The sequence below is a fragment of the Lates calcarifer genome, linkage group LG8 (assembly GCF_001640805.2).
Source record: "Lates calcarifer isolate ASB-BC8 linkage group LG8, TLL_Latcal_v3, whole genome shotgun sequence".
NCBI lineage: Eukaryota > Metazoa > Chordata > Actinopteri > Centropomidae > Lates > Lates calcarifer.
The window spans coordinates 23,340,796-23,365,696 of NC_066840.1; the positions used below are offsets into that span (position 1 = coordinate 23,340,796).

At 44.5% G+C, this 24,901-nt stretch overlaps 3 protein-coding genes across 3 annotated transcripts; 2 read left to right on the plus strand and 1 right to left on the minus strand.

Annotated features, from left to right (window-relative positions):
- On the plus strand, positions 1-5,211 carry smu1a (SMU1 DNA replication regulator and spliceosomal factor a). The gene is made up of 12 exons (XM_018679609.2): positions 1-130; positions 752-962; positions 1,061-1,213; positions 1,370-1,480; positions 1,588-1,716; positions 1,888-2,007; positions 2,116-2,232; positions 2,351-2,478; positions 2,628-2,754; positions 2,841-3,008; positions 3,196-3,348; positions 3,906-5,211. Exons 1-12 carry the CDS (start codon positions 105-107, stop codon positions 4,002-4,004), a joined length of 1,542 nt encoding a protein of 513 aa, XP_018535125.1. The 5' UTR covers positions 1-104; the 3' UTR covers positions 4,005-5,211.
- Positions 5,212-5,991: 780 nt separating this feature from the next.
- Positions 5,992-16,882, plus strand: LOC108885308 (probable carboxypeptidase X1). The gene is given in 15 exon segments (XM_051072564.1): positions 5,992-6,369; positions 9,806-9,915; positions 10,451-10,590; positions 10,762-10,846; positions 11,558-11,717; positions 11,795-11,886; positions 12,485-12,608; positions 14,079-14,275; positions 14,382-14,561; positions 14,940-15,137; positions 15,248-15,344; positions 15,514-15,653; positions 15,829-15,931; positions 16,020-16,072; positions 16,074-16,882. Coding segments are annotated over 15 exon segments (2,244 nt in total). The 5' UTR covers positions 5,992-6,056; the 3' UTR covers positions 16,326-16,882.
- Positions 16,883-16,979: 97 nt separating this feature from the next.
- On the minus strand, positions 16,980-24,709 carry elp1 (elongator acetyltransferase complex subunit 1). Its single transcript, XM_018679606.2, is given in 32 exon segments — positions 16,980-17,125; positions 17,265-17,343; positions 17,747-17,898; positions 18,065-18,192; positions 18,285-18,384; positions 18,494-18,607; positions 18,757-18,817; positions 18,994-19,056; positions 19,151-19,212; positions 19,312-19,513; positions 19,723-19,820; positions 20,043-20,166; positions 20,296-20,444; positions 20,523-20,608; positions 20,778-20,915; positions 20,991-21,070; positions 21,247-21,325; positions 21,491-21,564; positions 21,649-21,764; positions 21,871-21,976; positions 22,082-22,135; positions 22,232-22,261; positions 22,263-22,336; positions 22,538-22,644; positions 22,740-22,895; positions 23,089-23,167; positions 23,342-23,512; positions 23,587-23,628; positions 23,631-23,816; positions 24,036-24,129; positions 24,232-24,356; positions 24,561-24,709. Coding segments are annotated over 31 exon segments (3,135 nt in total). The 5' UTR covers positions 24,295-24,356; positions 24,561-24,709; the 3' UTR covers positions 16,980-17,057.
- Positions 24,710-24,901: the final 192 nt, after the last annotated feature.

Genomic DNA, 24,901 nt, shown 5'->3' on the forward strand with positions numbered 1-24,901 from the left:
AAGATCCCTGACTCCTCCCACTACTTCCGTGTTTGCGTCTGTCCTGCGTGCTACTGGATTTCGCTGCAGTTAAAGACGAGGGTGCTATTTTAAGCTAAATAATCATGTCTTTGGAGGTGGAATCCGCAGAGTAAGTAGTCCAGCTAATTACTCTTAAACCAGAGCACATTTTAGATTAAACTGCCCGTTTATAACTCCACATTTGAGCATATTCTCTGTAAATGAGGCCTGCCTCATCCTCTGCTGGCGTTAGCGCCCTAAGCTAAGCTAAGCTAACTTTCAGTTATCCCCGTACGGATGCTGTTTGCTCTTGTGTGTGGAAGTAGAAGTAATTTCAGTGTGTTATTTTAAGTATTACACTCTTTGTCTTTTTTGTTTTCAGTGCAACACTGTGGTGTAAACAGAGTTTAGAGACAGTGGAGTTAGAGTAAGTTAGCATTAGCTAAGGTCGCACTGCCGGTTGCAGTAACTGCTCTGACCGGGGAGGTAAACTAATCAAACAGACAAACAAACAAACAAACAAACATCTTACGAATGAAACATAAACTTTGTAATGTACGCAGTTAATAGAGACACTGTTCGTAAATCACAAACATCATACAGCAATGTCCACCTTCTTCACTTTGGAGGTGACAAGAGGGAAACGACTGAAAAAAAATAAAAAGTTTAGTTTTTATGTTGCTGTTATTACTGATCTAAACTCCACTCTCTTGCTTGTTCAACTGACTTACATCATTTGTGTTTCCCACAGCGTGATTCGTCTGATTATGCAGTACCTGAAAGAAAACAGCCTGCACCGGACTCTAGCTACCCTGCAGGAGGAGACCACTGTGTCTCTGAACACCGTGGACAGCATAGAGAGCTTTGTGGCGGACATAAACAGCGGTCACTGGGATACTGTCCTGCAAGCCATCCAGTCCCTCAAGCTACCAGATAAGACCCTGATAGACCTTTATGAACAGGTGAGGTTTGGATAAAGTGCAGGTGTTTCAGTTAATCATCTGAGGAAAAAAGAGTTGTTTTGCTGTTGTTACAACTGTCTTTGTTGTTTCTTTAACAGGTTGTGTTGGAGTTGATCGAGCTGAGAGAGTTGGGAGCAGCTCGTTCACTTCTCAGACAGACCGACCCCATGATCATGCTTAAACAAACCCAACCAGAGAGATACATCCACCTGGAGAACCTGCTGGCTCGCTCCTACTTCGATCCCAGAGAGGTGAGTCCAAACTAAGCAACGAAATCCAATCTTTGTTCATCCGTGCAGGAGCATGGTAGGATCAATACCAAAAACCCTGCAGCTGTTTTATCATCATGGACATGTTCTGTGCCCTTTGGACTTTTTAATAGGATGGGTTTTTTTCTTGTCATCCAGGCGTACCCAGACGGCAGCAGTAAAGAGAAACGCCGAGCAGCCATCGCACAGGCCCTGGCTGGGGAGGTCAGTGTGGTGCCACCGTCTCGTCTTATGGCTCTGCTGGGACAGGTAGGTACTCGAGAAACCTGCAGGTTTAATATTCTCCATGCATATGCTACCTGTCCACACAAAACTTCTAATGATGATTTTGTCCACTTCTACACTCTCCCTGTCAGTCATTGAAGTGGCAGCAGCATCAGGGACTCCTGCCTCCTGGTATGACCATCGACTTGTTCAGGGGTAAAGCTGCAGTCAAAGATGTGGAGGAGGAGCGCTTCCCCACCCAGCTCACCAGACACATCAAGGTACAACACTGTCCGAAAAGGATGGATGGAAGAAAGAAATGTTAACGGGCTGCTTCACTGCTTTTAAACTGTGTATTTAACTGAGCGGACTGTTGTTTTAATTTCACATGTTCTGATCAGTTTTGTGCCGTGATCATGTTGTGATGTTGAATGTTTTTCTCCCCTCCACAGTTTGGTCAGAAATCTCATGTAGAGTGTTCCAGATTCTCCCCTGATGGTCAGTACCTGGTCACTGGCTCTGTGGACGGCTTCATTGAGGTCTGGAACTTCACCACCGGCAAAATCAGAAAGGTAACTGATGCACGAGAAAAATACGTCGAAATCTACTCCCTGGTTGAACATGACACCACATTTAGAGTTCTGCTTCACTGAGATAACTGTATGCACTGTGACCTGCAGGATCTGAAGTACCAGGCTCAGGATAACTTCATGATGATGGACGATGCAGTGTTGTGTATGTGCTTCAGTCGGGACACAGAGATGTTGGCCACCGGAGCTCAAGATGGAAAGATCAAGGTAGAGGACAAACTTTATTTTATTCCTCCTCCTCCTAAGGATTCCCATAACTTACTGCAGGCCAATACCAACGAGGAGAAAGCAGCTTAAATCACCTCTACAATATATGTGTGTTTAGGTGTGGAAGATTCAGAGCGGTCAGTGTCTGAGGAGATTTGAACGTGCCCACAGTAAAGGAGTAACATGTGTCAGCTTCTGTAAAGACAGCAGCCAGCTCCTCAGCGCCTCCTTTGACCAGACAATCAGGTGAGCTCATATCGGACGCCTTCAGTTGTCTAGTTTCTTTCACACTTTATGGAAGTCTGTAGAGGTAATTATTAAGTCCTTGTGCTCTTAACTGAGCAGCTTTTTTAGGCAATGTTTGTGAATGTTATCCTTGTGTGTTTTGCGTAAAGAATCCACGGACTGAAGTCTGGTAAAACTCTTAAGGAGTTCCGCGGTCACTCCTCATTCGTCAACGAGGCAACTTTCACTCCAGACGGCCACCACATCATCAGCGCCTCCTCCGACGGTACAGTGAAGGTAAGAGCAGCAGCTCAGTCTAACGGTCTAACAGCATCACAGGTCTGTTTTATAATGACCCGTGTCCTTTCTGCAACCTGCCTCAGGTGTGGAACATGAAGACCACCGAGTGCTCAAACACCTTCAAACCTCTGGGCACGTCAGCAGGCACCGACATCACCGTCAACAACGTCATCCTGCTGCCCAAGAACCCGGAGCACTTTGTAGTGTGTAACCGCTCCAACACTGTGGTCATCATGAACATGCAGGGACAGGTCAGTTTCAATCATGAAGTACTTAATGCTGCTAAACCCAGCTCATGAGCTGCTCTGCACCTTCTCTTCATGCCATCTGGATTTAGTTCAAATAGTAAGACTTTTGAAATTGTTTTAATAAATCGCCTGCCTTCTAACGTTTATGCTGTGTGTGTGTTTAAATGCACCTGTGTCTCTCCCCGTGCAGATCGTGAGGAGTTTCAGCTCCGGTAAGAGGGAAGGTGGTGACTTTGTCTGCTGCACTCTGTCGCCCCGCGGCGAGTGGATCTACTGCGTGGGCGAAGACTTTGTGCTCTACTGCTTCAGCACAGTCACCGGCAAACTGGAGAGAACGCTGACGGTACGTTACAGTGCTCAGGAGCAAAGATCAAAGTGTCCAAAAATATCACAGCTCCTTCACTCGTCTGCTCCTGCTGTAAAACGTTCTGACTGTGAAGTGCTGATCTCAGTGTTGAAGGTGGGAGGTGGAGCTCCTGTGTCAGAACCACTTCATCATGAACAAAGAGAGAAATGACAAGCTGCAGATAATATTAGAAACAAAAAGCTGAGCATGTCTTTCCCGTATTTTACTGCGTTTAGTTACCACCAGCATTAAAGTGTATGTATTTGTACCATCCGTTTTAGTTTGTGTTAATAAAATATTAATTAATAACGTACTGAGTTTTTACCAGAATCCCAACAGGTGTGCTTGTTAAATCTTGTTTATATGAACAGTTGCGCTGAGTTTTTTAATCCTGACTTTCAGAATGTGATGTGTGTTTTTACTGTACTTTAATTTGTCACTGTAGCTGGTAACGAACTACCTCAGAGAGCAGGTCAGACTTTAAATAGCTGTATAATGAACATGTTTCATTTTAAACCAGGATCTTACTCACCTGTCACTCCTCCCTCATCTAGGTACATGAAAAGGATGTGATCGGCATCGCCCACCACCCCCACCAGAACCTCATCGCCACCTACAGTGAGGACGGCCTGCTGAAGCTCTGGAAGCCTTGAGGTGTTGACCCCAAAACTGAGACTGGACGTTCTCACTCAGCAGCTGCTCTCCTCACTCTGGACACTGCTCTGCCCTGTTCTTTTTGTTTTTTGTCATTGTGCAGCCCTGGTGAATCGCTCCCAGGTCCACGTGGACTCGCAGGTTTGGATGCACATGTTGATGATCTCAGTTTTACACATTTAGCTGCATGTTTCCTTTTGAACCTGGTTGTGTGTGTAATGAATAAAAATGGAGAGAGTATAGATGCTTGTAGTATTACTGAGAACATGCAGCTGAATGTTGAGACTTTATGCTGGTGTCACAGCAGAGCCTTATTTAGCTCCACCTCTGAGGGTAAAGGTTAGTTTTTAAATGAATGTCCACTTCTTAAAATACTGTGCAAAAGTCAGGTCCAAGTTTATTGGTGACCTTTTTCACCACACTGAAATGTTGCTTCTTATACGCTTAACTTCCAACACCATTAATGAGTTTGTCAGAGTGGGTGTTGTGTTCTGATTTTGGAAAGAAATTCTTGAAAATATGAGTCAAACACACTTGACTGTTGCAAATACTCTTTAACCATACTCAGGAAAGGTGCTTCCATACCTGTGCAGCTAGAGAAGAAAAGCCCATCGCAGTTATTCTTTACATATGTTCAGTTTTTGGTCAGATAGATAAGGTTCTGCTGTTCAACACCGGAGCTTCACAGACACTTTTCAGAGCCCTCTTACGTCAGAGGGAGGAGCAGAGCCGTCAGATGTTTGGGCTGAGGAGTGTAGATACCAGACTTAACTTTTGTTTTGGAAATTTTTTTGTAAATATATTTTTTAATACCATTTTTTTCCAAGAAGACCTGGTTAAATAGTGTGTAGTTGTGAGTTGGTGTGTCTTTAAGCCACGGCAAGAAATGCAGCAGCAAAAAGTATGTTTCCTGGAAATACTCAGTTCTTATTTGTCAGCAGAGATCTCAGTGTGACCTGTAACTACAGTTTTAGGAGTCATTCTGTTGTCAGATATTTGTCTCCATGTTGAATACATTTGGAGGCTTTATATTTGCTCTTTTTATTTTCTTATCCCTGAAGCTGACTGTCCCTGGCTAATTTTGGAAACCTCTCAAATCTTCAGTGCATGAATTCGCAGTAATTGACACAAATCAAAGGTTCTGTAACCTCCTGGATGTCCCTTGTAATACCTCTTGTCTGTGCTATTAAAGCTATTTAACCAGAACAGTAAATGAGCATCTGAACGTTGTGTTGTTGGAGAAACATAACAGATGAAACTGAAGTTAATCTGACTGTCCACGAAACAAGAAACAAGGACACCAGATGTCACTGTACAACCATCATTAAACATCTCTGTAGGAGTTTTAGAAAGACCTGAGTGTCTGTCCAGACTTTCCAGCCATGCATGCTGCTACTGTGTAACAGAGGTTTGTAAACTCTGCTCCTCGATGAAGAGGACGGTTGACTGGGTTTGATCCCTGGATAAACTCTGGTTGGGCAGCTGTTAGTACAGAAGCTCTGCAGAGTGGAGAGTCAAGTCATCCAACGAGAGGAATTCCAGGTTTTTCATTACACCTTCAAAATAAAAGCATGCATTTGTCACTTTCCTACTATGTTTTAGATTTTGTACAAACATTGTGAAAGACTTGTTCTTTTTACTGGGGCTGTAAAAACATTATCTTTGTCACTGATAAACCCACTAATTATTGTTCTGTCTGCCTGCTGTGTTTTCCACAACAGACGACAACATTTGCATGTTCCTGATTTTATCAAACCATTTGTCTAAAATCTCATATATAACAAGGAGAAGTGACATATCTTCACATGTGAGAAGCTGGAGCTAGAGGAGTTTTACATTAAAAATGACTGCAGTGATTCATCTGTTTTCAGCTGCTGATTCGTTTTTTTGAGTCACACTTATTTTCCTTCGTACTTTCTATCACCGAAAAGTTTTATTTTCTAAATCTGTGACAGGAAGTAGTTCTTGCATTGTAGGCACCTTGACAGTGCAGGTCAGGGAGGTTGAATGAGTGTTTAGTGTTGGTGGTGTTTCTGCAGAGAAGACTTACTATGGCAGGAGCTCTGCACTTCATTCTGCTTTTGTTTCTGCATTATGGATCATTTGTCCTCATTTCAGCCAGACCTGCTGATGACACAGCTGCAGTCAGGTCCACCGTGGACCCTGATGCAGCTCTTACTCCAACTGTGAGCCTCTCTTTTGCAGGAAAAACTACAAACACCACTGATGTTCCCACCACAGGATTCACAACCAGCAAGTCAACAACTAAACCTCCAACAACCACCACTGAAACAGGTAAAACAGCAGAGAGAGCAGCTCCCAGAAAAGAAGCTGAAGAAGAAGAGGAAGGTCCTCTGGAGTTAGGTGAGTGGATATCAATCAATTATTTTAATCATTTATTATCATTTCTGTTCTATATTGATTTTTAAGTCTCTGATTTGTCCTAAAACATTCAATACTCCTTTAAGGATGCAGTTTTTAATGTGTGTTATAAGATTACTATTAACTCATTGTTCATTGGTTTCATGTGTCTTTGCTTTTCAAAAACAGCTGTAGTGGAAAAAACAGCACCATTTTGAATGTAAAGTGTCAACAAACCTCCGAGAACAAAGTAAACAAAACTTTAAACTGAGGAGAAAATATGTTTTTAATATGCTGATGTAAAACTGAAGGTTTGTCTGGTTCTGGGAATAAGTAAGCTCTTTAAAATGTCACCATGGTCTCTGTCCTGTTGATTAATTAGTCGCTGATGAAGTCGCTGGGTTTCAGTAACAACTTCCAGACAAAGTATCCCTCAGGGTTCCCCAGAGGCTCGCAGATTCTCAGAGTGTAAAAGGAGCTCTGTTGGTCTTTGCATATCTGCGGTCAGAGAGTCAGTGTCCGAGGGTTGGGGGAGGATGTTCCACATTCTACCCTGTGTGCACTGAGAGATTTCAGCCATGTGCTTTCTACTGATGAAAACCAGATGCTCGCTTTGATGCCTCAGACCCAAAAAACGAAGAACAAGACCCCTCAGGCTCCTCAAAACCAAACAAGAATTCAACTGTACGTTCACTGTAGCTGTGGCTGCAGCTAAATGGCCTAAATGTAAATAGATGCAAACATATACAGCTCCAAACTCCAGCACAGCACTTTCTTCTCAGGGTTTAAAGTTGGTTTGTGCTGCTTGCTGCAGCCCTCATGGTTTCAGATGGACTTTCCAACCAATGTTAAAGTTTTATCCAGATACTTACCTGAAGTTCTACATGTATGTTTCCTCGTGCATAAAATGGTTTGCCTTTTTATAGCAAGGAGATCCACCAGGAGCGTTAACGTAACGAAGAAGCCCAAAACGGTCCCGAAGAAACCCAAAGCCGTCACCAAGAAGCCAAAGGTTGTTAAGAAAACCAAACCTCAGGTCAAAAAAAGTGTGAGCCGGTCAGCGGCCAGCACGGAAACTGTCCCACGTATGTACTGGGATTAGCCCTAAAGTATACAGTATGTCAGTCAGACAGGGGTCAGATATCAGCAGCAAACAGTTTTCAGTGGGGTTTACTGCAACAGGACAATTCAAGTGGTCTCAGGTTATTTAGTTTGACTTACTGACACAGAATTATCAGTTGAGGTAAACCCACGCAGGAAAGCGTCGAGCAAATCCTAAAACTATTTGCTAATTTAACACCATGACCCAGACCCAGATGTGATTCATGTGGGTCCCACGCTGAGTCAGCACATACTGTATATCTGAACTTATACGTGTTAAAGAAACTAATTCCCTCTCTCTTTCCTCTCTACCTGTAGTCACATTCATTCTAACCTTAACCCTAGAATCAAGTCCTGATCTTGGGATTAATTGTTAACATTGTTGAGATCCATCTTCATACACACACTGAGGCTGTACAGTCACTTTGGTTTGAATGTCTGAGCCCACACACACTCCCACTGAGCCCACTGTGGGAGTGTGTGTGTATATATAATGTGTATGTAGGGGGGGGAGCAGAGATTAGCTTGTGCATGTCGGCTGGAAATAAACGCTTAGTAAGCAACTTGTCACGTCATGTCAAATCAGAGCTGATCCTCATTAAAACCCACTCAGGCCTGTCAGCCAGGCAGGAGTACGATTAGCTGTGAGTGAGACACCAGGAAAGTTGCCGTGGTGGAAAAGTAGGTACAAGTGTGAAAGTGCAAACTAATGATATTATCTGTTCCTACCGAGCTTTGTGGAGGGAATCTGTTTGTGTGAGATGTCACCGGTTTCTTTTTCTTTGGTGAAGGAAAGATGGTAAATTTGAGTTTGAAATCCTGAGAGGAACACGAGAGGAAGAGTGATAATGGTTTATAAAGCACTTTATGTTCTGTTCTTCTGTCAGTGTAGCCTTTGTAGTCTTATTGTAAATTCTAATCAAGTTTTTGAAGGCCATGTGCTGAAACATAGAAGAAATGGAGAAGAGTTTCTGGGTAAAAGTAGAAAACACAGGTTTAGATATATATTATATTATGTTTCTTTTACTTTCATAGGAAACGGTAACGTCCTCAGATTAAGACAAAGACCGGTGAGAGCAAATAATGCTCCTCTTCTTACAAAACAACCTCCCTGTTTGTGTTTCAGGACCACCAAGTGCTCAGAGGTTTTGCCCCCAAACCAACAAACAGCCTTGATTTATTTTTTCACCCGGTGGACTTTATTTACCCAGATGATCAGCTGGGGTTGTTGGCTGCTTTAACGCACAATAAAAGTTTGTGTTTTCTGGGCATCGTTGTCAGTTTGCCAAGTCTCTCTGGCTCAGCCTCAGTAGACATTTGTGGCTTGGCAGGACTCCAGTGGTCAACAGCAACAAAGAGACATTACTCTTTAAAGTTCAGAGAGAGATCCAGCTGGACTACAAGGCAAAAGGGGGAAAGGGTCTTTAAAGGAAATGCCACCTACGTTTAGCATTCATTTATGCTGCTTCTATACGGTGGCCTGAGCAGTTTTAGCAGCCAGTAAAGCTCCCTGGCAGGAAGAGGCAGTCTGAACCGAGCTGAACCCCCCAGACAATGAGAGTCTGTCTGAGACTTCAACACAGCAGCAGAGGACGCCGGACAGGTTTAAAGAAACGCTGCGCTCTCTCCATTCCCTGCCCTCCTCCTCACTTCACTTTTAATCTACGTTTAAATACAACGTGTTGAGAGCCTTTACTCGTCGATACGAACGACAAAACTCTAAAAGTAAAAGCACAAAGTAATTCCTCATCTGATGTTTGTGATCACATCACTTTCAGTCTTTGAGGCGTCTGCATTTATGATGTTTCTAAACTCAGTTTTTCTTCAGTCTGTCTCCTCTGATTTGTCACATTAATAACGTGAGCAGTCCCCTTCAGTGTTATATAATTCATCTGCATTATATAACATTAAAATACCTCATTTTCTTTCTGGTTCCTGTTGAACTCTGTTTTTGGGGAATTGATCTTCACACACAAAGTGTGTGTACATATGCTAAGTGTTGTATATGTACATATAAGTGTAAATGTTTGTGTTTGTACAGTATGTGTACTTTGCACGTGTGTATACACTTACTACAGTAAACAGAGCAGCTAAGTGTGTGGGACTGGAGCTGGTTCAGTGAGTTTTCTTTCTCCTGGTAAAAGTTTACACTTGATTTGACTTCTAACAGTTAACGTGGAGTCATTGTTTGTGCTGCAGGGGACTGAATGGACAGAGCTTAACGTCCATGACCCACCACTGTCACTGCAGCTCTGAGACTGTGGCTCCCACTTACTTTGCTGCTCTGCTGTCACTGTATAATCATACTGTATCAGTGACTAAATCTGTGTTGACTCAGAATGTCCTCCGCTGGGTCTGGAGTCACTGAGAGTCAAAGACGGTCAGCTCAGAGCGTCCTCCTTCAAGCGCAGAGGCCTGGGTCCCCACCGCGGCCGCCTCAACATCCAGGTGAGCACACACCTTAACACCAAACCAGAGGCTCCACCCACTGCAGCACATGTTGTGTCCTGAGCTGTACTGTCACTGAGGGCTCTGGTTGAACCGTTCGTTTGTTCCGGCGGCGAAAGAAGGAGCAGGTGCGCCGTGCGCGAGGCGCTGCAGGGAGGTATTTATAGTCTTTTAATAGGGCGCGTTTAGGTGTGGCATGTCATTAACCAATCAGAGCCAGCTCCCATTCCCTTTAAAAGCCAGGTGATCTTACACCTGAGCTGAGCCGCCAGTTTCTATCAGCTGGTGTCTCCTCGCGCGTGCTGCCGCTGTGTAGCTCCGCATCAGGCCTCTGAAGCCAAACACTGAGTCCTCCTTTGTGTCCCACAGACGAACATGACGCAGGGCCTGAATCTAACAAGCACAGCCACAGCTCTTTTTACAACCAACACGCCCACAAAAGACGCGTTTGCGTTTTAAACAACGTGCGACCCGCGGACGGGAGAGTGACACCTGATCCGGTCTGGACCCTCTGTGTTTCCTGTGTGTGTTTCAGTCTGGGATAGAGGATGGAGACATCTATGATGGAGCCTGGTGCGCTCAGTACAGAGACAAGAATCAGTGGCTGGAGGTCGACGCTCGGCGCCTGACCCGCTTCACCGGCGTCATCCTGCAGGGCCGCAGCTCCATCTGGAGGTGTGTAGCCTGCTGAAGGTCAAAGGTCATACAGCATCAGGGAGGACAATGGGAGATGTAGTTTTGTAAAGCAAAATGAAAAAAGCAGTGATGTCCATCTTGTCTTGGACTACAAAGGTTCCTCTGTATATGACATGTAATATAATATGCACGTGTCTTGTTCACACACAGCTGGGACCTGGTCCACACCTACAAGGTGCAGTTCAGTAACGACTCGCTGGTCTGGACGCCGTGTATGAACGGGACCCAGGAGGCCGTGAGTGGACGTATTGTTCTCCATCTTTCAGACTGAATTCTTTTCTCCCATAAACACTGTCTAACATTTGAAGCGAATGCTTCTCGGTTCAACTCGTGCAGCAGATGCTCAGCGTCAGTTTATGGAAGAAAATAAGAGGGAAAGTCATCACAGTGTAATTCACCCACAAGCTGTTCCCTCCATTCCAACAAAGGCCTGTAAAGGAAAGTCTGGTTAATGAGGGATGTGCCGCCATGTTGGGGAACTGATGAAGAGCTACTGTAATTTGTTACACGATGATTTTATAAATGTTTCATTATCTCCTCAGAGACAGGCCTGTGCGTGTGTGTGTGTGTGTGTGTGTGTGTGTGTGTGTGTGTGTGTTTTGGAAATTGTACAGCTTTGGTCAGCTTTGTTTATTTCACTGGTCTCTCTGGCCTGTGTGCCACAGCCACAGCTGACCATGAAGTGTCCATCATGAGTGTTTCCTTTTTTTTTTCTTCAATTTTTCCATGGGCCTGGCAGGCAAGAGTTTTATGGAGGCAAACAAGTATAAGAAAATATTCCTCAGTCAGTTAACAGCTTCTGTACTTTGTCAGAGAGCAGAGACGATGTTTAAAAAATCTCAAAACAAAAGAGTAAAAGCTGAAAAGCACGAGTGTGAGTGAAAACGAATGATCTGCAATGACTGAAGGCTGGTTAGATTTTCTAATATTTCTCCCTGTCCTAAAGATATTTGAAGGGAACCAGTACACGGAGACACCCGTCCTCGCCCTGTTCAACACATCCACTGTGGCACGTTACATCCGGATCAACCCTCAGACCTGGTACCAGAACGGTACAGAGGGGGACATCTGCCTGAGAGCCGAGGTGCTGGGCTGCGCGCTCCCAGGTGCAGGCTGCTGACCGCTGGAAACAAGTTATTAACACTGTTCCGCTGCTCTAACACACGTCTCTCCTACTTCATAGATCCAAATAATATCTACGCATGGCAGACCGAGCCGACAGAGTCCAGAGACAAACTGGACTTCAGACACCACAACTACAAGGAGATGAGAAAGGTAGAGCATCTTAACAATGGTGTTTAAAAAACAACAATAAGTTTCAAATTTCTGTTTTTATTCATTTCATATTTTGTCTCATAAAGAAGTTCTGTTGTCAGGAAACATTTTTTTCTAAGTTTTCTCAGATTTTAGTTTTTACAGTGAAGCTGTCCACAGTGTGTGTGTGTGTGTGTGTGTGTCTTAGTTTGACCACAAAGCAAATATTATGGGAGTTTTCACTCCATCATGGCGGTGTCCTCACTGTGCTGCCACTACCTGCGGTCTGTTTGAAGACACCGTCCTGGATCTGATGGTCCACCAATCCACATTCCACATGTGGAGACGCGTTCGGCATTTTAACACAACTGAGACAGATCAGTGTCGCACCCAATAAACACAGACTATAGTTCACATATTTGTTTTCCTCCTATGTTATAAAATTGATAGTGAACTCTCCCTTCAGTGAATTACAATAATACAATGAGCAGAACATCAGTGGGTTCTTCACAGAATCACGACATTGAACTTAAAGTTCAAAGTTGTGCAGTTGGTCCCAACTGTGATTTGAGCTCACAATTAATTAAACATCACTTATAAAATGGACTTTTCTCCCCAGCTGATGAAGTCGGTGAACGAGGAGTGTCCTGACATCACCCGCATCTACAGCATCGGAAAGAGCTACATGGGTCTGAAGCTCTACGTCATGGAGATCTCGGACAACCCAGGAAAACATGAGCTGGGTGAGACACGCTGTCAAAATATAACAACAAAAATTCTTCTCAGTCTCAACATGGGTTATCTCAAAGATTTCACTATTTTCATTAACCAGAAGTTAACAGTTGTTGTTCCAGTTGTTCTGGCCTTTACTGTGAAGTCAGCTTCATTATTTTTCACTCACTTTCCTCATGAATCTTGATTTAAAAAAATAATGCAAATCAGATTTTCATGGAGCTGCTGCCACGCTGCTTCTCCTCCAGTGAGGAATCATTTCACCTGACGAGGGGCAGATCCTGCTTTGCATCCACAGAGCGATCAGAGGGTCAGGGGGTCAGAGGAGACCTCTACAGTGGCTGCCACTGTCTCCCACAGCTGAACTCGACAGTCCAGCACTGTGTGAAACACAAACCTGCCCAGATTGGAGTTCCTCTTCGTTTGCTCTGAGGTGTACAAATGTTTTTTTTGGCCTCCTCAGCTCTGCCCACATGGCAGCAGAGTGGAGAGGTTTTCCCGCCAAAACACATGGCAGTGAAGGCAGCATGGGGGAGCAGAGGGAGAGCATGCTCATCCATTCACTCCTTCAAATCTGTATTCAGTTACTGAAGTTATGCAAAGATAGATACACGTTAGGATTTCCTGTCTAGTATATTTTAATGTCAGGACTGACAGAGGACTGGCAGCCTTTACAAAGGAAGGGACAAATCACTTTTTCCCTCCACTCTCTTCAGTCATTGACCTGATTTTTTTTTTTGTCCACCACAGTCCTTTTTCCAAAGACCAGATGTCGGTTTGGTGCGATCTTATGTTCCACTGACTGAGCTCTGTTTTCTCACATTATCCTCCATCTCAGTGGTTACAGCAGGAACATGCAAACTGGATTAAAGTAGTCAGATATCTTCCTCTGCTTCCACAGATTATGTAACTGCATGAATGTCTTTCAGCAAAACTTTGCAGCTTGTTGCACAATGTGTGTCTCAAAGTTTTAATGCTGCAGTGAAACCAGCAGGCGAAGTCTGAAAAAACGACCACTGACCAAAACCACAGCACATTGTTCACTTCATAAATGCTGATAAATGATCAGAAGGCAGATTCAGGATCTTCAGAAGTCTTTCCAGCTCAAGTTATTGAAGCAAAACACACGTGTATTAGGATTAGGAGTAAATAGACATTTAGTTTTCACTTCATTTATTTGAATTGCTCAAAAATAGGCAGTAAATATGAATTTACTGACTGTTCAGACCTCATGAATTCAAAATGCATCATTGTGTTCAGGCAGGCTGATATGTGCAAACCCCAATCAGCCAACTCTCAGGTCCACAGTGTAAAAAACCCAGTGTTGCATTAGCAGAGAGGTGAGCTGGACCTCCTCCTCATAAACAGTCTTCAGGAGGATGTGTGAGATTTCAGAGCTACTTGCTAGTGTAATGTATGTGCACAGAACAGGAAATAGATCCAGGTCTTAGAACCTGTCTTTGTGTTGGCGCCCCCTGCAGGAGAACCAGAGTTCCGATACGTCGCAGGGATGCATGGGAACGAGGTGCTGGGCCGGGAGCTTCTGCTCAATCTAATGCAATACATGTGCCAAGAATACAAGCGTGGCGACCAGCGCATCGTCCGCCTGATCAAAGAGACTCGCATCCACCTCCTGCCCTCCATGAACCCTGATGGCTACGAGATGGCCTATAAAAAGGTGCCCGATGCTGCCTTTAGTCAGAGATTGTGTTTTGCAGATGAATGAAATGATCAAACGCTAAATTGAAATAACTGAAACACTCCATCCTTCTTTATCTCCACAGGGCTCTGAGCTGGCAGGTTGGGCTCTGGGACGTTACAGCTACGAAGGAATAGACATGAACCATAATTTCGCTGACCTCAACTCAGTGATGTGGAATGCCATCGAGCTGGAGACGGACCGGTCCAAACTTATCAACCACTACTTCCCCATCCCCGAGCAGTACACCTCTGAGGACGCCTTTGTGAGCCTGAAACACACTTCACACTAAAAGCACAGTAATGTTAGAAAATAAGTCCTATTCTTTGGATGGTTACACCATAGCCTCACGGCTTAATGCTGCTACATGTTACATTAAAGCAACTATATGTAGCTTATGAAAATTATGACTTTGGCGCCCCCAGATGGCCATATCAAAAAAGACAGCATGGCAGACAGCATCCCTGGGAAACTGCATCCATTTCCTCAGGGATTGGATTAATTTTCTACAAACAAATCTTACCTAATGAGGATCATTTTGAACATGCTATAATCACACTAAAATCTACACACATCTAAGATTTCAGCATCAGTGAAAGCTGAGTCTGTCCTCTCTGACTTTACTTCCCACCTCCAACGTTAGGTGGCGTCAGAGACCCGAGCTGTCATCAACTGGATGCAGAACATCCCATTTGTCCTTAGCGCCAACCTCCATGGCGGAGAGCTGGTGGTCACCTACCCATTCGACATGACGCGGGACTGGGCACCTCGTGAGCACACGCCCACTGCTGATGAAAGCTTCTTCCGTTGGTTGGCCACAGCGTACGCCAGCACCAATCAGGTTACTCTTCCTCCTACTGGCACATAATGCTCTCGTTTTAAAACACTACAGGAAGGAGTCTGATCTGCCCACTACTGCACTTATCAAGTTATTTTATCTCATGTAACCAGGTGATGTCCAACCCAGACCGGCGGCCCTGCCACAACAAAGACTTCCTCAGACATAACAACATCATCAATGGAGCCGATTGGCACAACGTACCAGGAAGTAAGAAAGTGTGTGTTTCCTAAAGTTAGTTTAATGTAGTGTTACAGTGTTTTTATATCATCACCTTTGACCTCGATGACGTCAGAAAGGTTAGTGACATTTAACTGAAGCAAACGCTGAGTACAAATGACTGAGTTAAATATTTGTTGTTACACTCACTCTCTGGCAGGTATGAATGACTTCAGCTACCTCCACACTAACTGTTTCGAGGTGACGGTGGAGTTGTCTTGTGATAAATTTCCTCATGCCAGCGAGCTTCCCATTGAGTGGGAGAACAACAGAGAGTCTCTGCTGGTCTACATGGAGCAGGTCAGGCTCATTTGAACCAGATTTCTTTCTTTAAGGAAAAGAACTGAAGATTAATCTCTTGTATGAGCAAAACAGGAAGTTACACTATTTATTTGCATATGCATTGCTGTTTTATATCTGCAGCTCCAATAAAGCGGGGTGTCTCATTTTCCTTCCTTTGACCTTTTGTCTTCAGGTTCACCGAGGAATTAAAGGTGTAGTTCGGGACAAAGACACAGAGGCTGGTATAGCAGATGCCATAATAAAAGTTGACGACATTGATCATCATATTAGATCAGGTATAGTTTTACATCTCACATCAGATCTCCTGAGTGTTACTCCACGTTACAGCTCAAGATTTCCATCTCCCACCGTCTTATTTTGCAGTTGCTGATGGCGACTACTGGCGGCTGCTGAATCCTGGTGAGTACAGAGTAACAGGCCAGCGCAGAGGGATACTTCCCTTCCTCCCGCACCTGCCAAGTCATGTACGACCATTACCCCACAATCTGCGACTTCCGCCTCACCAAGATGCCCAAACAGAGGCTGAAAGACATTTTGGCGAAGGGGGGGAAACTCCCCAAGGACCTGCAGCTCAGGCTGCGTCAGCTACGTCTACGCAAGCTCCGTGTCACCACCAAGGCTATCAACCAGAGACGTGCTGCTGCTGCCAAACGGGCAAAGAGGGTGTGATGATGAAGAATGGAGGATAATATGAGAACAAAGCAGGGACTTGTTCAGTTCACTGGTGGGTTCAGAGACAACTGCTCTTCACTGCAGTCATGCAGTCTGTTATTTATCCACTACACCTGTACAAATACACACCTGATATATGAACAATCTCCTGCTGTGGAGCAGCAGAACAGTTAAGGACACATTTATGGTTGCTGTTAAAAGTCACATCAGTCTCCAGCTCTGCTGTGTTTGGTTTGGACTTGAGACATTCATGTGCTTTGATGGCATGACAAGTAAATATCAGAGGCTATTTTAGGACAAGGATTTTCCTTACATGAGAAGTCAGTCTGTTTTCCTAGATAAACTGTAGGTAAACATGAGGAGAGACTGTACACAGAAATGTAGGCGTTCAATCCTCACGAATACAAAAAACAAAACTTTTGACCCCAACTTAACTTCAGACTCTCTCTCCCTGGAGGAGGATGCACAGTTCCAGATAAGTAAGAGCACCTCCTTTTCTTCAACAGGGGGCTGAATTGATAGAATTTCAAAATAAAAGCACATATCAAATTAAGATTGTCAGACTTGTACAAAACAGCTTAAATTTGGAAAGTAACAAACATTTAAATGCAATTTCAAGGTGTTTGGAAGAAAAAACTCAACTCCAGAGAATATGGTAAGACATGAACTGAATCTTTATTTATTACATAATTAACATTTGACTTTACATTTAAAAACATTAGAAATAAACTACTTAAGAATAGAGAGTTTCCACTTGACACCGTTTCTCATCTTTGGTGGCGCCATGACCTCAGCATCTACAAAGAAAAAATGAAATGAAATGCTGTTTGTTCAGAGGCCAGATATGCATTAAAAGAATAAAATAAAGTCGTGGAAACAGAAAATACAAGATAATGAGATGACAAAAACTCATTTAACACGATGAATGCTGCTGACCTGGTTGTGAAGCTGCAGGTCTCTGCTGCTGCTGGAAAGAAGCCATGATGCTGTTTGCAGTCGAGTTTGGCCCAGTGAGCTGAAAAACAGGAATGAGATGAGAGTTAAATAAAAAAATCTGATTACAAAAAATGTGACAATCTTAATAATACATAAACACAATGCTGCATTCCTGCACGCCATACATTCCCAGAATGCGTGCATGTATTTTGACTCTTAGCTTTGTTTTTAGTGTTTGTTGTTTAGTGTTGTTGGTCCAGGTGCAGGTTATTATTCCCTTTTAGTTAATAGAAAAAGTGTGATTTATTTTCTGCTGTCTTGTCACTGTCTTTTGATTCTGATTTAACTAAACTATCACTGTGATTCCAAAGATGTTAAACCAATCACAACAATCAACAAATAAAAACTAATTGAACATTTCACAAGAACATGTGAAGACATATTACTGATGTTATAATGATCATTTCTGGTATTCTAGTTACCGGAGCTTGGTTGTTTTGGAGGCCTTCTGGCCACACCTCAGGTACTGCTGCCTCCATCATCTGCAGAGCGCCCTCGTAGGCCAGCTGCAGCTTCTCTGCCTGTTTGTCAAACTGGAACAGCACCAGGGCTTTCAGCAGGTTGTGCACTTCCTCTGTGAGGGGAACAAATTACCACTGTAACAGAGTAAACTGCTCTGAAGTAGGACTAAATATTTCAGCATAGATTAGATTTTGTGAGGGCAGGTTTTCAAAGCAGGACATCATTTCCCATCATCCCTAGCTGCTACACTAAGAGCCTCATGTTGTTTAGGTGTGTACCTCTCATCTTGTCCACAGTGGTGATGATCTCACCCAGGGCGTACATCAGCGCTCTGTCCTCCATCGGGCTTCCTTCCTTCAGACTGAGCTTCTTCCGCTCGGCCTTCCTCCGGTTCTTTGATGATCTCCTGCAAACAGACCGAGAACAAAAACCAAAATGAAATCATTTATCACATGGGCCGCACATTTACAATGCAGAAACCACCAGGATTTGTCTTACGAGGAGATGCGGGAGTTACTCTGGGAGTATTTGGAGCCGGTCATCACACTGCTGGCTTCAGAGTAAAGCTCAGCGTCAGGACAGTCTGGACCGTCCTCATCTGATAGACAACATGGAGGAAAATGTAGGTTTAAATAGACTTTAAGAGACAGACGATACATAAAATCATAACATGTTCAAATCAATCAAACATGTTAAGTACTTCTCACCCAGCATTTCCAGTCTGGCCTTCTCTTTCTGCTCTCGAACCACAGCCAGTCGGGTCCTGTGCCGCGTGAACGTCGCTACCTGAGCCTCCAGGAAGACAGTCTGGGTGTTGACCGCTGATACAAGACAACATGACAACATTAGAACAACACACAAACACAACAAGACTACTGTCCTCCATCAGAATGTTTCAGGCTCGTTTGGCTTCTCTCCTCATTTTTCTCCCTTTTTCTGAAATGTGAACACACTGCTGAACTGTTCTTACCTTCTAACAGAGCAGGTTTCAGGTTGGTTTCAGTGATGTCTTGCCTGTTGTGCATGTAAATCTGAAGAAGACAAAAACACACACACACACACACATGCAAAGAATCCAGAAAAGGATTGTGCTTCAGTCTGACAATTTTCACAAGAAAACCACTGAATTTAACAGGTTTAAGAAAAAGCTTTTAAAAAAAGATAATGACAGAAATCTTTAAAAAGTGAAAAGGAAAAGATCACTAACCAATCGAAGTGCCTCCTCCCAGACTGCACCAGTGATCAGAGCCAAGATGGCTTCCTCACAGTCCTGTTGGAAACAAAAACACAGACCTTCAGTGGTGGACAGGGACAGGGAGTTTTGTTTTGCTCAAGCAGCTGCTCTTTGCTGCAGAGGATCTTACTTTGGCGTATTGGTCCAACAGCAAAGCAGCTTCTGAGTACCGCCGCTGTTCGGTCAGCTTCTCTGAGGGAGGGAAGCAGAAACGAAATTTAGGATTTATATGTGAGGATGCACACAGCTGCCTTTCTGTCTGTCAGTCTGACATCACGTTGCCGTGGTTACCTGCCAGGTCCCGGGCCAGCAGAGCTAACTGGTCAGGCGGTAGCGGGATCTGCTGAGCCACACAGATGGCGTTCCTCCAGCTGGAGCTGCTGGCGAACGCCTGCAGGGCGCTGACTGACTCTCCGCATCGCCACAGCAACAGGCCGGCCTGCTCCGCCTGCTGCTGCTCCACTAGGTGCTCAGCATAGGCACAGCTCAGAGCCTGGAGGTCAAAGGTCAAAGTTCAGGAGGTGGAACTCAGGTTTCATGTGCAGCTTGGTGAGCAAATGTTAATATTCTGTAACGATGACTGTGCCGACTTTCTGTGGTCCAGTGGAGATGTGTTTTATTGTAACTTATTCTTCATTACTGCACGTGACAAACTCAGAGACTGACAGATGAAAACAGCACCGGGGGTGTTTGTGTCTGTACCTTGTACTGAGCGCTGTTCGCTGTGAACAGTCTCAGAGCTTCGGTGTAGAGTTTCTGCTCCCTCACCAGCTGCAGAGCTTCAAGAAAATGTTCCTCTCCTGAACACAAAATACCAGATCGTTGAGAGGAAGATTTAATGGCCAATGATCTTAAGATGCATCATTAAACATTTCTAAATTGTGGGAGATCCATTCTGTAAAAGTTCCTGTTGGTTAAGAGAAGACTTACAAATCGTTGTAGACATAAAGTGGAATAAATGACTTGTTATTAAAATGATCTATGGATAACTGAGGCTGTGAGTTGGATCAAATGGGACTGACCACACTTGCTGAGGTGAATCAGGGCCTTCTTGTAGCGTTTCAGGTGTTTGTCGATGGTGTAACGTTGGTAGTTTGGCTCCAGACTCTTCAGCATGTTTAAGAAGGGAAGGTACTCTTTGGGGTCCTGCAGGGGTTCAAACAGAAATGAATGACAACATGATGCTTAATTCATCCAGCAGTTACAGCTTGTAATTGTATTTGTGTGTAATAAAGGACCATGGTTGTGTTTGTATGCGTTTGGCTCGTCCCGTACCTTCTGGGATTTCTCGGCCACCATGAGCACGAGGTCGAAGTCATACGTTCCCAGAGAGTGTTCATACAGGTCGTTGACGTTGACGAGGAAGAGGAGGTACTTCAACGCCTCTTCAGCGCTCACAGCACCTGGAGCTTCAGGAGGGTTCTCTGGACCAATACACACACACTTAATGATGCAATGACTGAGCATGAAAGCAGTGTGTGTGTGTGTGTGTGTGTGCTCACCTCGAAGCTCGTGGACTTTCTGCAGAGCGATTTCCAGCTCTGGAACCGTCTTCTTCACATGAGCCGTCAGTATCGACAAACAGAACCTGGACGGAGAACACCATGATCGTTTTATGTTCCACTGGTGAAGTCAAATGATAAAGTCACAGCATATTTCTGACCTAATCGCTGTATTCTCTCCTGGAGAATGCTATCGAGGGATCTAAGTGTTGCTGTAAATGTATGTCTAAAGACTTTAATAGTAATGTCACTGACTTGTTTGGATCCATTGATTCCATGGCGGTCCGTAAAGCATCACAGACCACATCCACTTTCTTCTGCCCAGGGGCAGGCTGAGGCTGCACCGGGCTGCTCTCAGGTCGGGGGTACATGCTGCTGGTTGTATCCTCCTCCCTGGGTACCAAAGAAAAATGCATGTATTTAAAGAGGTTTTTAAATGTGAAAATCTCAGCTCTGACAAAGTCTTACTTGAGCTCAGTGAGGAAGAGGTTGATGTGGTTGATGGAGTTGAGTTGTGTGATGAAGGTCTCTATGTTCTCCAGGAAAACCTGCACAAGGAAAATATATTTATTGTTCTTAATGCACTCTATCTTTTAGAAGATGCACAGTATGTGTTTATTTACTTTAGAAATCAGTGCTTTTTTGTTAATGAACCTGTGAACATTTTATTACCTGTTTGTTGTGAACTAAATTAAAGCTCTCCACATTAAAAACTGATACAAACCTTGGGGTTGTGGTCGTAGATGAGGTTCAGGTTGATCCTCAGTTTCCTCATACACTCAAAGGCTTCTCTGAACCTCAAACTGAAAAAAACAGAAAACAACATGTAGGACTGAGCTCCAGATATTAGTTTGCATATAATCTTCACAGGTTAAGAAGATCATGTTTGTATGTAAAACTTGGATATATAAGGCTACAGATGGCTGTGGTGTAGTTAAGACCAGATTCAATAATGGAAGAAAACTCACCTGTCAAACCACTTCCTGAGCTGAGCCAACACCAGTGCTCTGTGATGTACAGTCTCCAGGTTCCCACGAGGCATCTGGACACAAACCAGAATGAATCAGACAGTAAATACCTCTAAACTGGTTTTCACAGTACAAACAGTGAAAGTAGTGACAGTGACCTGTAGAATCACTCTGGTGTCTTGAGGCACTACGGTGACGATCCTGGATCCTCTCTCCACCCGACGCAGCGTCTCGTCATTCTGACCTGCATCTGAGGCCAAAGCCGCCTGCAGCCCTGTCACGACAAAGGTCATTTGACTCAGCTGCACCATTACATATACCAGCGACAACATTACACACAGTACAAATGTTAATGTGTGTTTAATGTGTCTCCATCTTACCTTTGACAGTGAGGGTGCTCAGCTGGAGGCAGCGGCAGGTGTGGGAGTGTGTGGTGATGAGGAGGAAGTCGTTGCAAATGGCGAAGGAAGAAACATTGGAGGCCAGCTGAGAGAGAAGCAGACATAAATGAACACATATCCCAGAAGCCATGTTTCTTCCTGTCTCCCCACGAACACACTGAGAGCTGGAGAAACAAATTAGACAGCATACCTCTGTGTCTCCAGCGTACAGGTGCGATCTGTCTGTCAGGCCGAGCAGATATTCCTGAGGACGTAAAGGCAAAGCGAAGAGAAACATGCGTTTTGCATAGAAGAACTCACTTATGATTAATCATGTAAGTATGAGTCAGTATGTTTGTACCTCCCCACTGATGCTGCAGAGGGCCGTCTGTAACGCAGGGAACAGGGAAGTTGATATGACATCCACTGGAGTCACGCCAAACCTCCACTGATGGTTCAGGACAGTCTGGGCAGAAATGAAAAACAATTCTCATGAGAAAAGCATCAATACATGTGCAGAGAAATTAAACAGGAAAAAATGGAAGAAAATGTCAGACTTTATTCCAGTCATTTGTCCCGTGTGGATATCTGATTTTAGCCGTTTTGTCAATTTTTCAAATAAACATCTCTTAGCTTGAAAAAGCAGACAGAAGTGTCGTTTACTGACCCCACAGCACTCTCCTGATCTGTCCGTCCTCCAGCTGTAGGGCCACAGTGCCAGTCTGAGGACAGTGAACCACACTGACCACAACACCGTCCACCTCTATCTCAGACCTGGGGCACAAATAGCAACATTAAAAAGCTTCATTACAGCATCATCACATTTATTTACAAGCTCTGCAGGACATAGATGAGTTGAGTTTGCTGACCTGACAGTGAGCGAGTCACTAGCGTCCTGAGCAGGGCAGAGGATCTGCAGGGTGGAGGAGGTCGGCAGCAGACCAGGGCTGACACTTAAAAACAGCTCATCCTCCAGCCACAGCAGCTGCCGCAGGGAGAGAGGGTCGTCCTGGAGAGATGCTACACTGCAGGACGAACAAGGAGGAGAATGACTCGAGAAAACAAAATAAACAATGAAAAAAGAGCACCAGGGGAAAGTAAAATATACTTCAAATTACTGAAGTAACCACGAATCAGGCTGAGCAAGTGAAGCTCAGGCAATTAGCTGCCAGACTACAAGGATCACACAGTCAGGTGCATCGTTGGTTGTTGTGTTACCTGAAGGTTTTCTGGAGGACGAGGGGACGAGATATAATCCTAAACCCATCAGCTGTTTTGTCAGCCTGGTCTCCTGAATCTGATTTAATAAGAAAATATGTTGGTGAAATAAAAGAATAACATACAGGTTTTTTTCTTTAGTTAGTTAGTTCTCACTTGAAAAGGTGTTAAACAAAAGAGAAATTCTCCTCCTCTACTCAATATTCCAACAAACCACATTTCATTTACTTTACTTTAACAGTGCATAACCCACCTTGGCTGTAGACGGAGATCTGTCCACTAGCGGTGAATGCTGCCAGCTGATTGGTCCTCTGAGGTCGGCAGAGGAAGGTCACCTGGTTGACTGGTGACTTCAGCTGGAGTTCGAATGAGCACATGGGAGGAGGGACCACACACTGCCTGAAGGTCGTCACCAGGATTTTATCTGAGGGGCATCAGATAAATATTAACACCACGCTGAATCACTGTACACTTCCACCTCCTCTCATCGGTCCTCACCTCCGTCTATAACCGCCACGTTGGCGTTGTCAGCGGCGTCCAGCCCGGGCTGCGCTCCGTCGTCCAGCCCCAGTCGTAGGTGATGCTGGTCCAGCTGCGTGTCACCAGGTGGAGCTTAAGGGGACGCTCAGGGTCCCAACAGACACAGACCGGAACCTTCTGAGGGTCTCTGCCAAAGTCCAGGCTCTGCTTCAGATACCAGTGGTAGTTCCCTACTGTCCACAGCTGGACTGCAGAGGGAGCATCAACAAGTTTAACGTGAGTTCACCACACGACTCATGAAACACATCTGATCTGGATAAATATTTTCTTCATTCATTCAATAACTGATTATTTAATAAGGACAAAGGAAGACTTTAGTGACTCCTAGTGTTAGTATTAAAAACAGATACTGAGGCAGGCAGCAATAATGTTATTACACATCAGAGTTCAACTTTGGCTGAGCTTACTGTAGGTGTTGACCTGTCCGTCCTCTCCAGCAGTCATGTCCTCCAACCAGACAGCTAAAACTGTGGAGTCACTGTTCCACAGCAGCTCCTTCACCTACAACACACACGTCAGTGTAATGATCTGATATTACTGTCCTCGGAATAATCAAACTGCACCACTGATCTTTGCCTGCTGATGGTTTTATATCTGAAATACCTTGGCCTGGTCTTTGCTGAAGGGCAGGGTGAAGTCTCCGTGCAGCAGTCCGTTCTTCTCCATGAACACCACGCTGTGTTTGTTGGGGTGACGCTGGAGTGCTCGCTATCAGGCTGCCGGAGGGTCTGAAACCCAAGGAGAAGATTTAAGAGTCAGTCCAAACCAGCTAGCATCCAGGCAACTGCTAACACTGCCTACTCTTTAATGTAAGTTAGTACCTGTTCAGCAAATACACCATATTCTTTCACACATTAATAGAGTTCTTCACAAGGAAAACATCCCAAACTTAAGCTTTAAAAAAAAGAAAATTGCTTCATCATCGCTCTTACTTCCAGCAGAGCGCCTGCTCCAGGCCGTTGATGGACTCACTGGTGGCCTGCAGGACACCCTCTCTGTTCCACACCCGGACCTTCCTGGCTCCAGTCTGAGGACAGATGGCACTGACAGCAAACAGCTGACCGTCACCTCGCCACGTCACCCGCGGCCTGCGGTCGTCCCACCCGGAGGCTGGCTGCACCTCCTGTGTTACAAGTTTACATCATTCAGAAGATTATTTCATTACTCGTCAGCCATTTAAAAAAAACTCTGGCGTTTCCTGAAGTTGAACACTGACCTGGATCTTCCTCTGCGCTGCCTGTTTCCCCTCTGAGCCGTGGAACTGAGTCTCCTT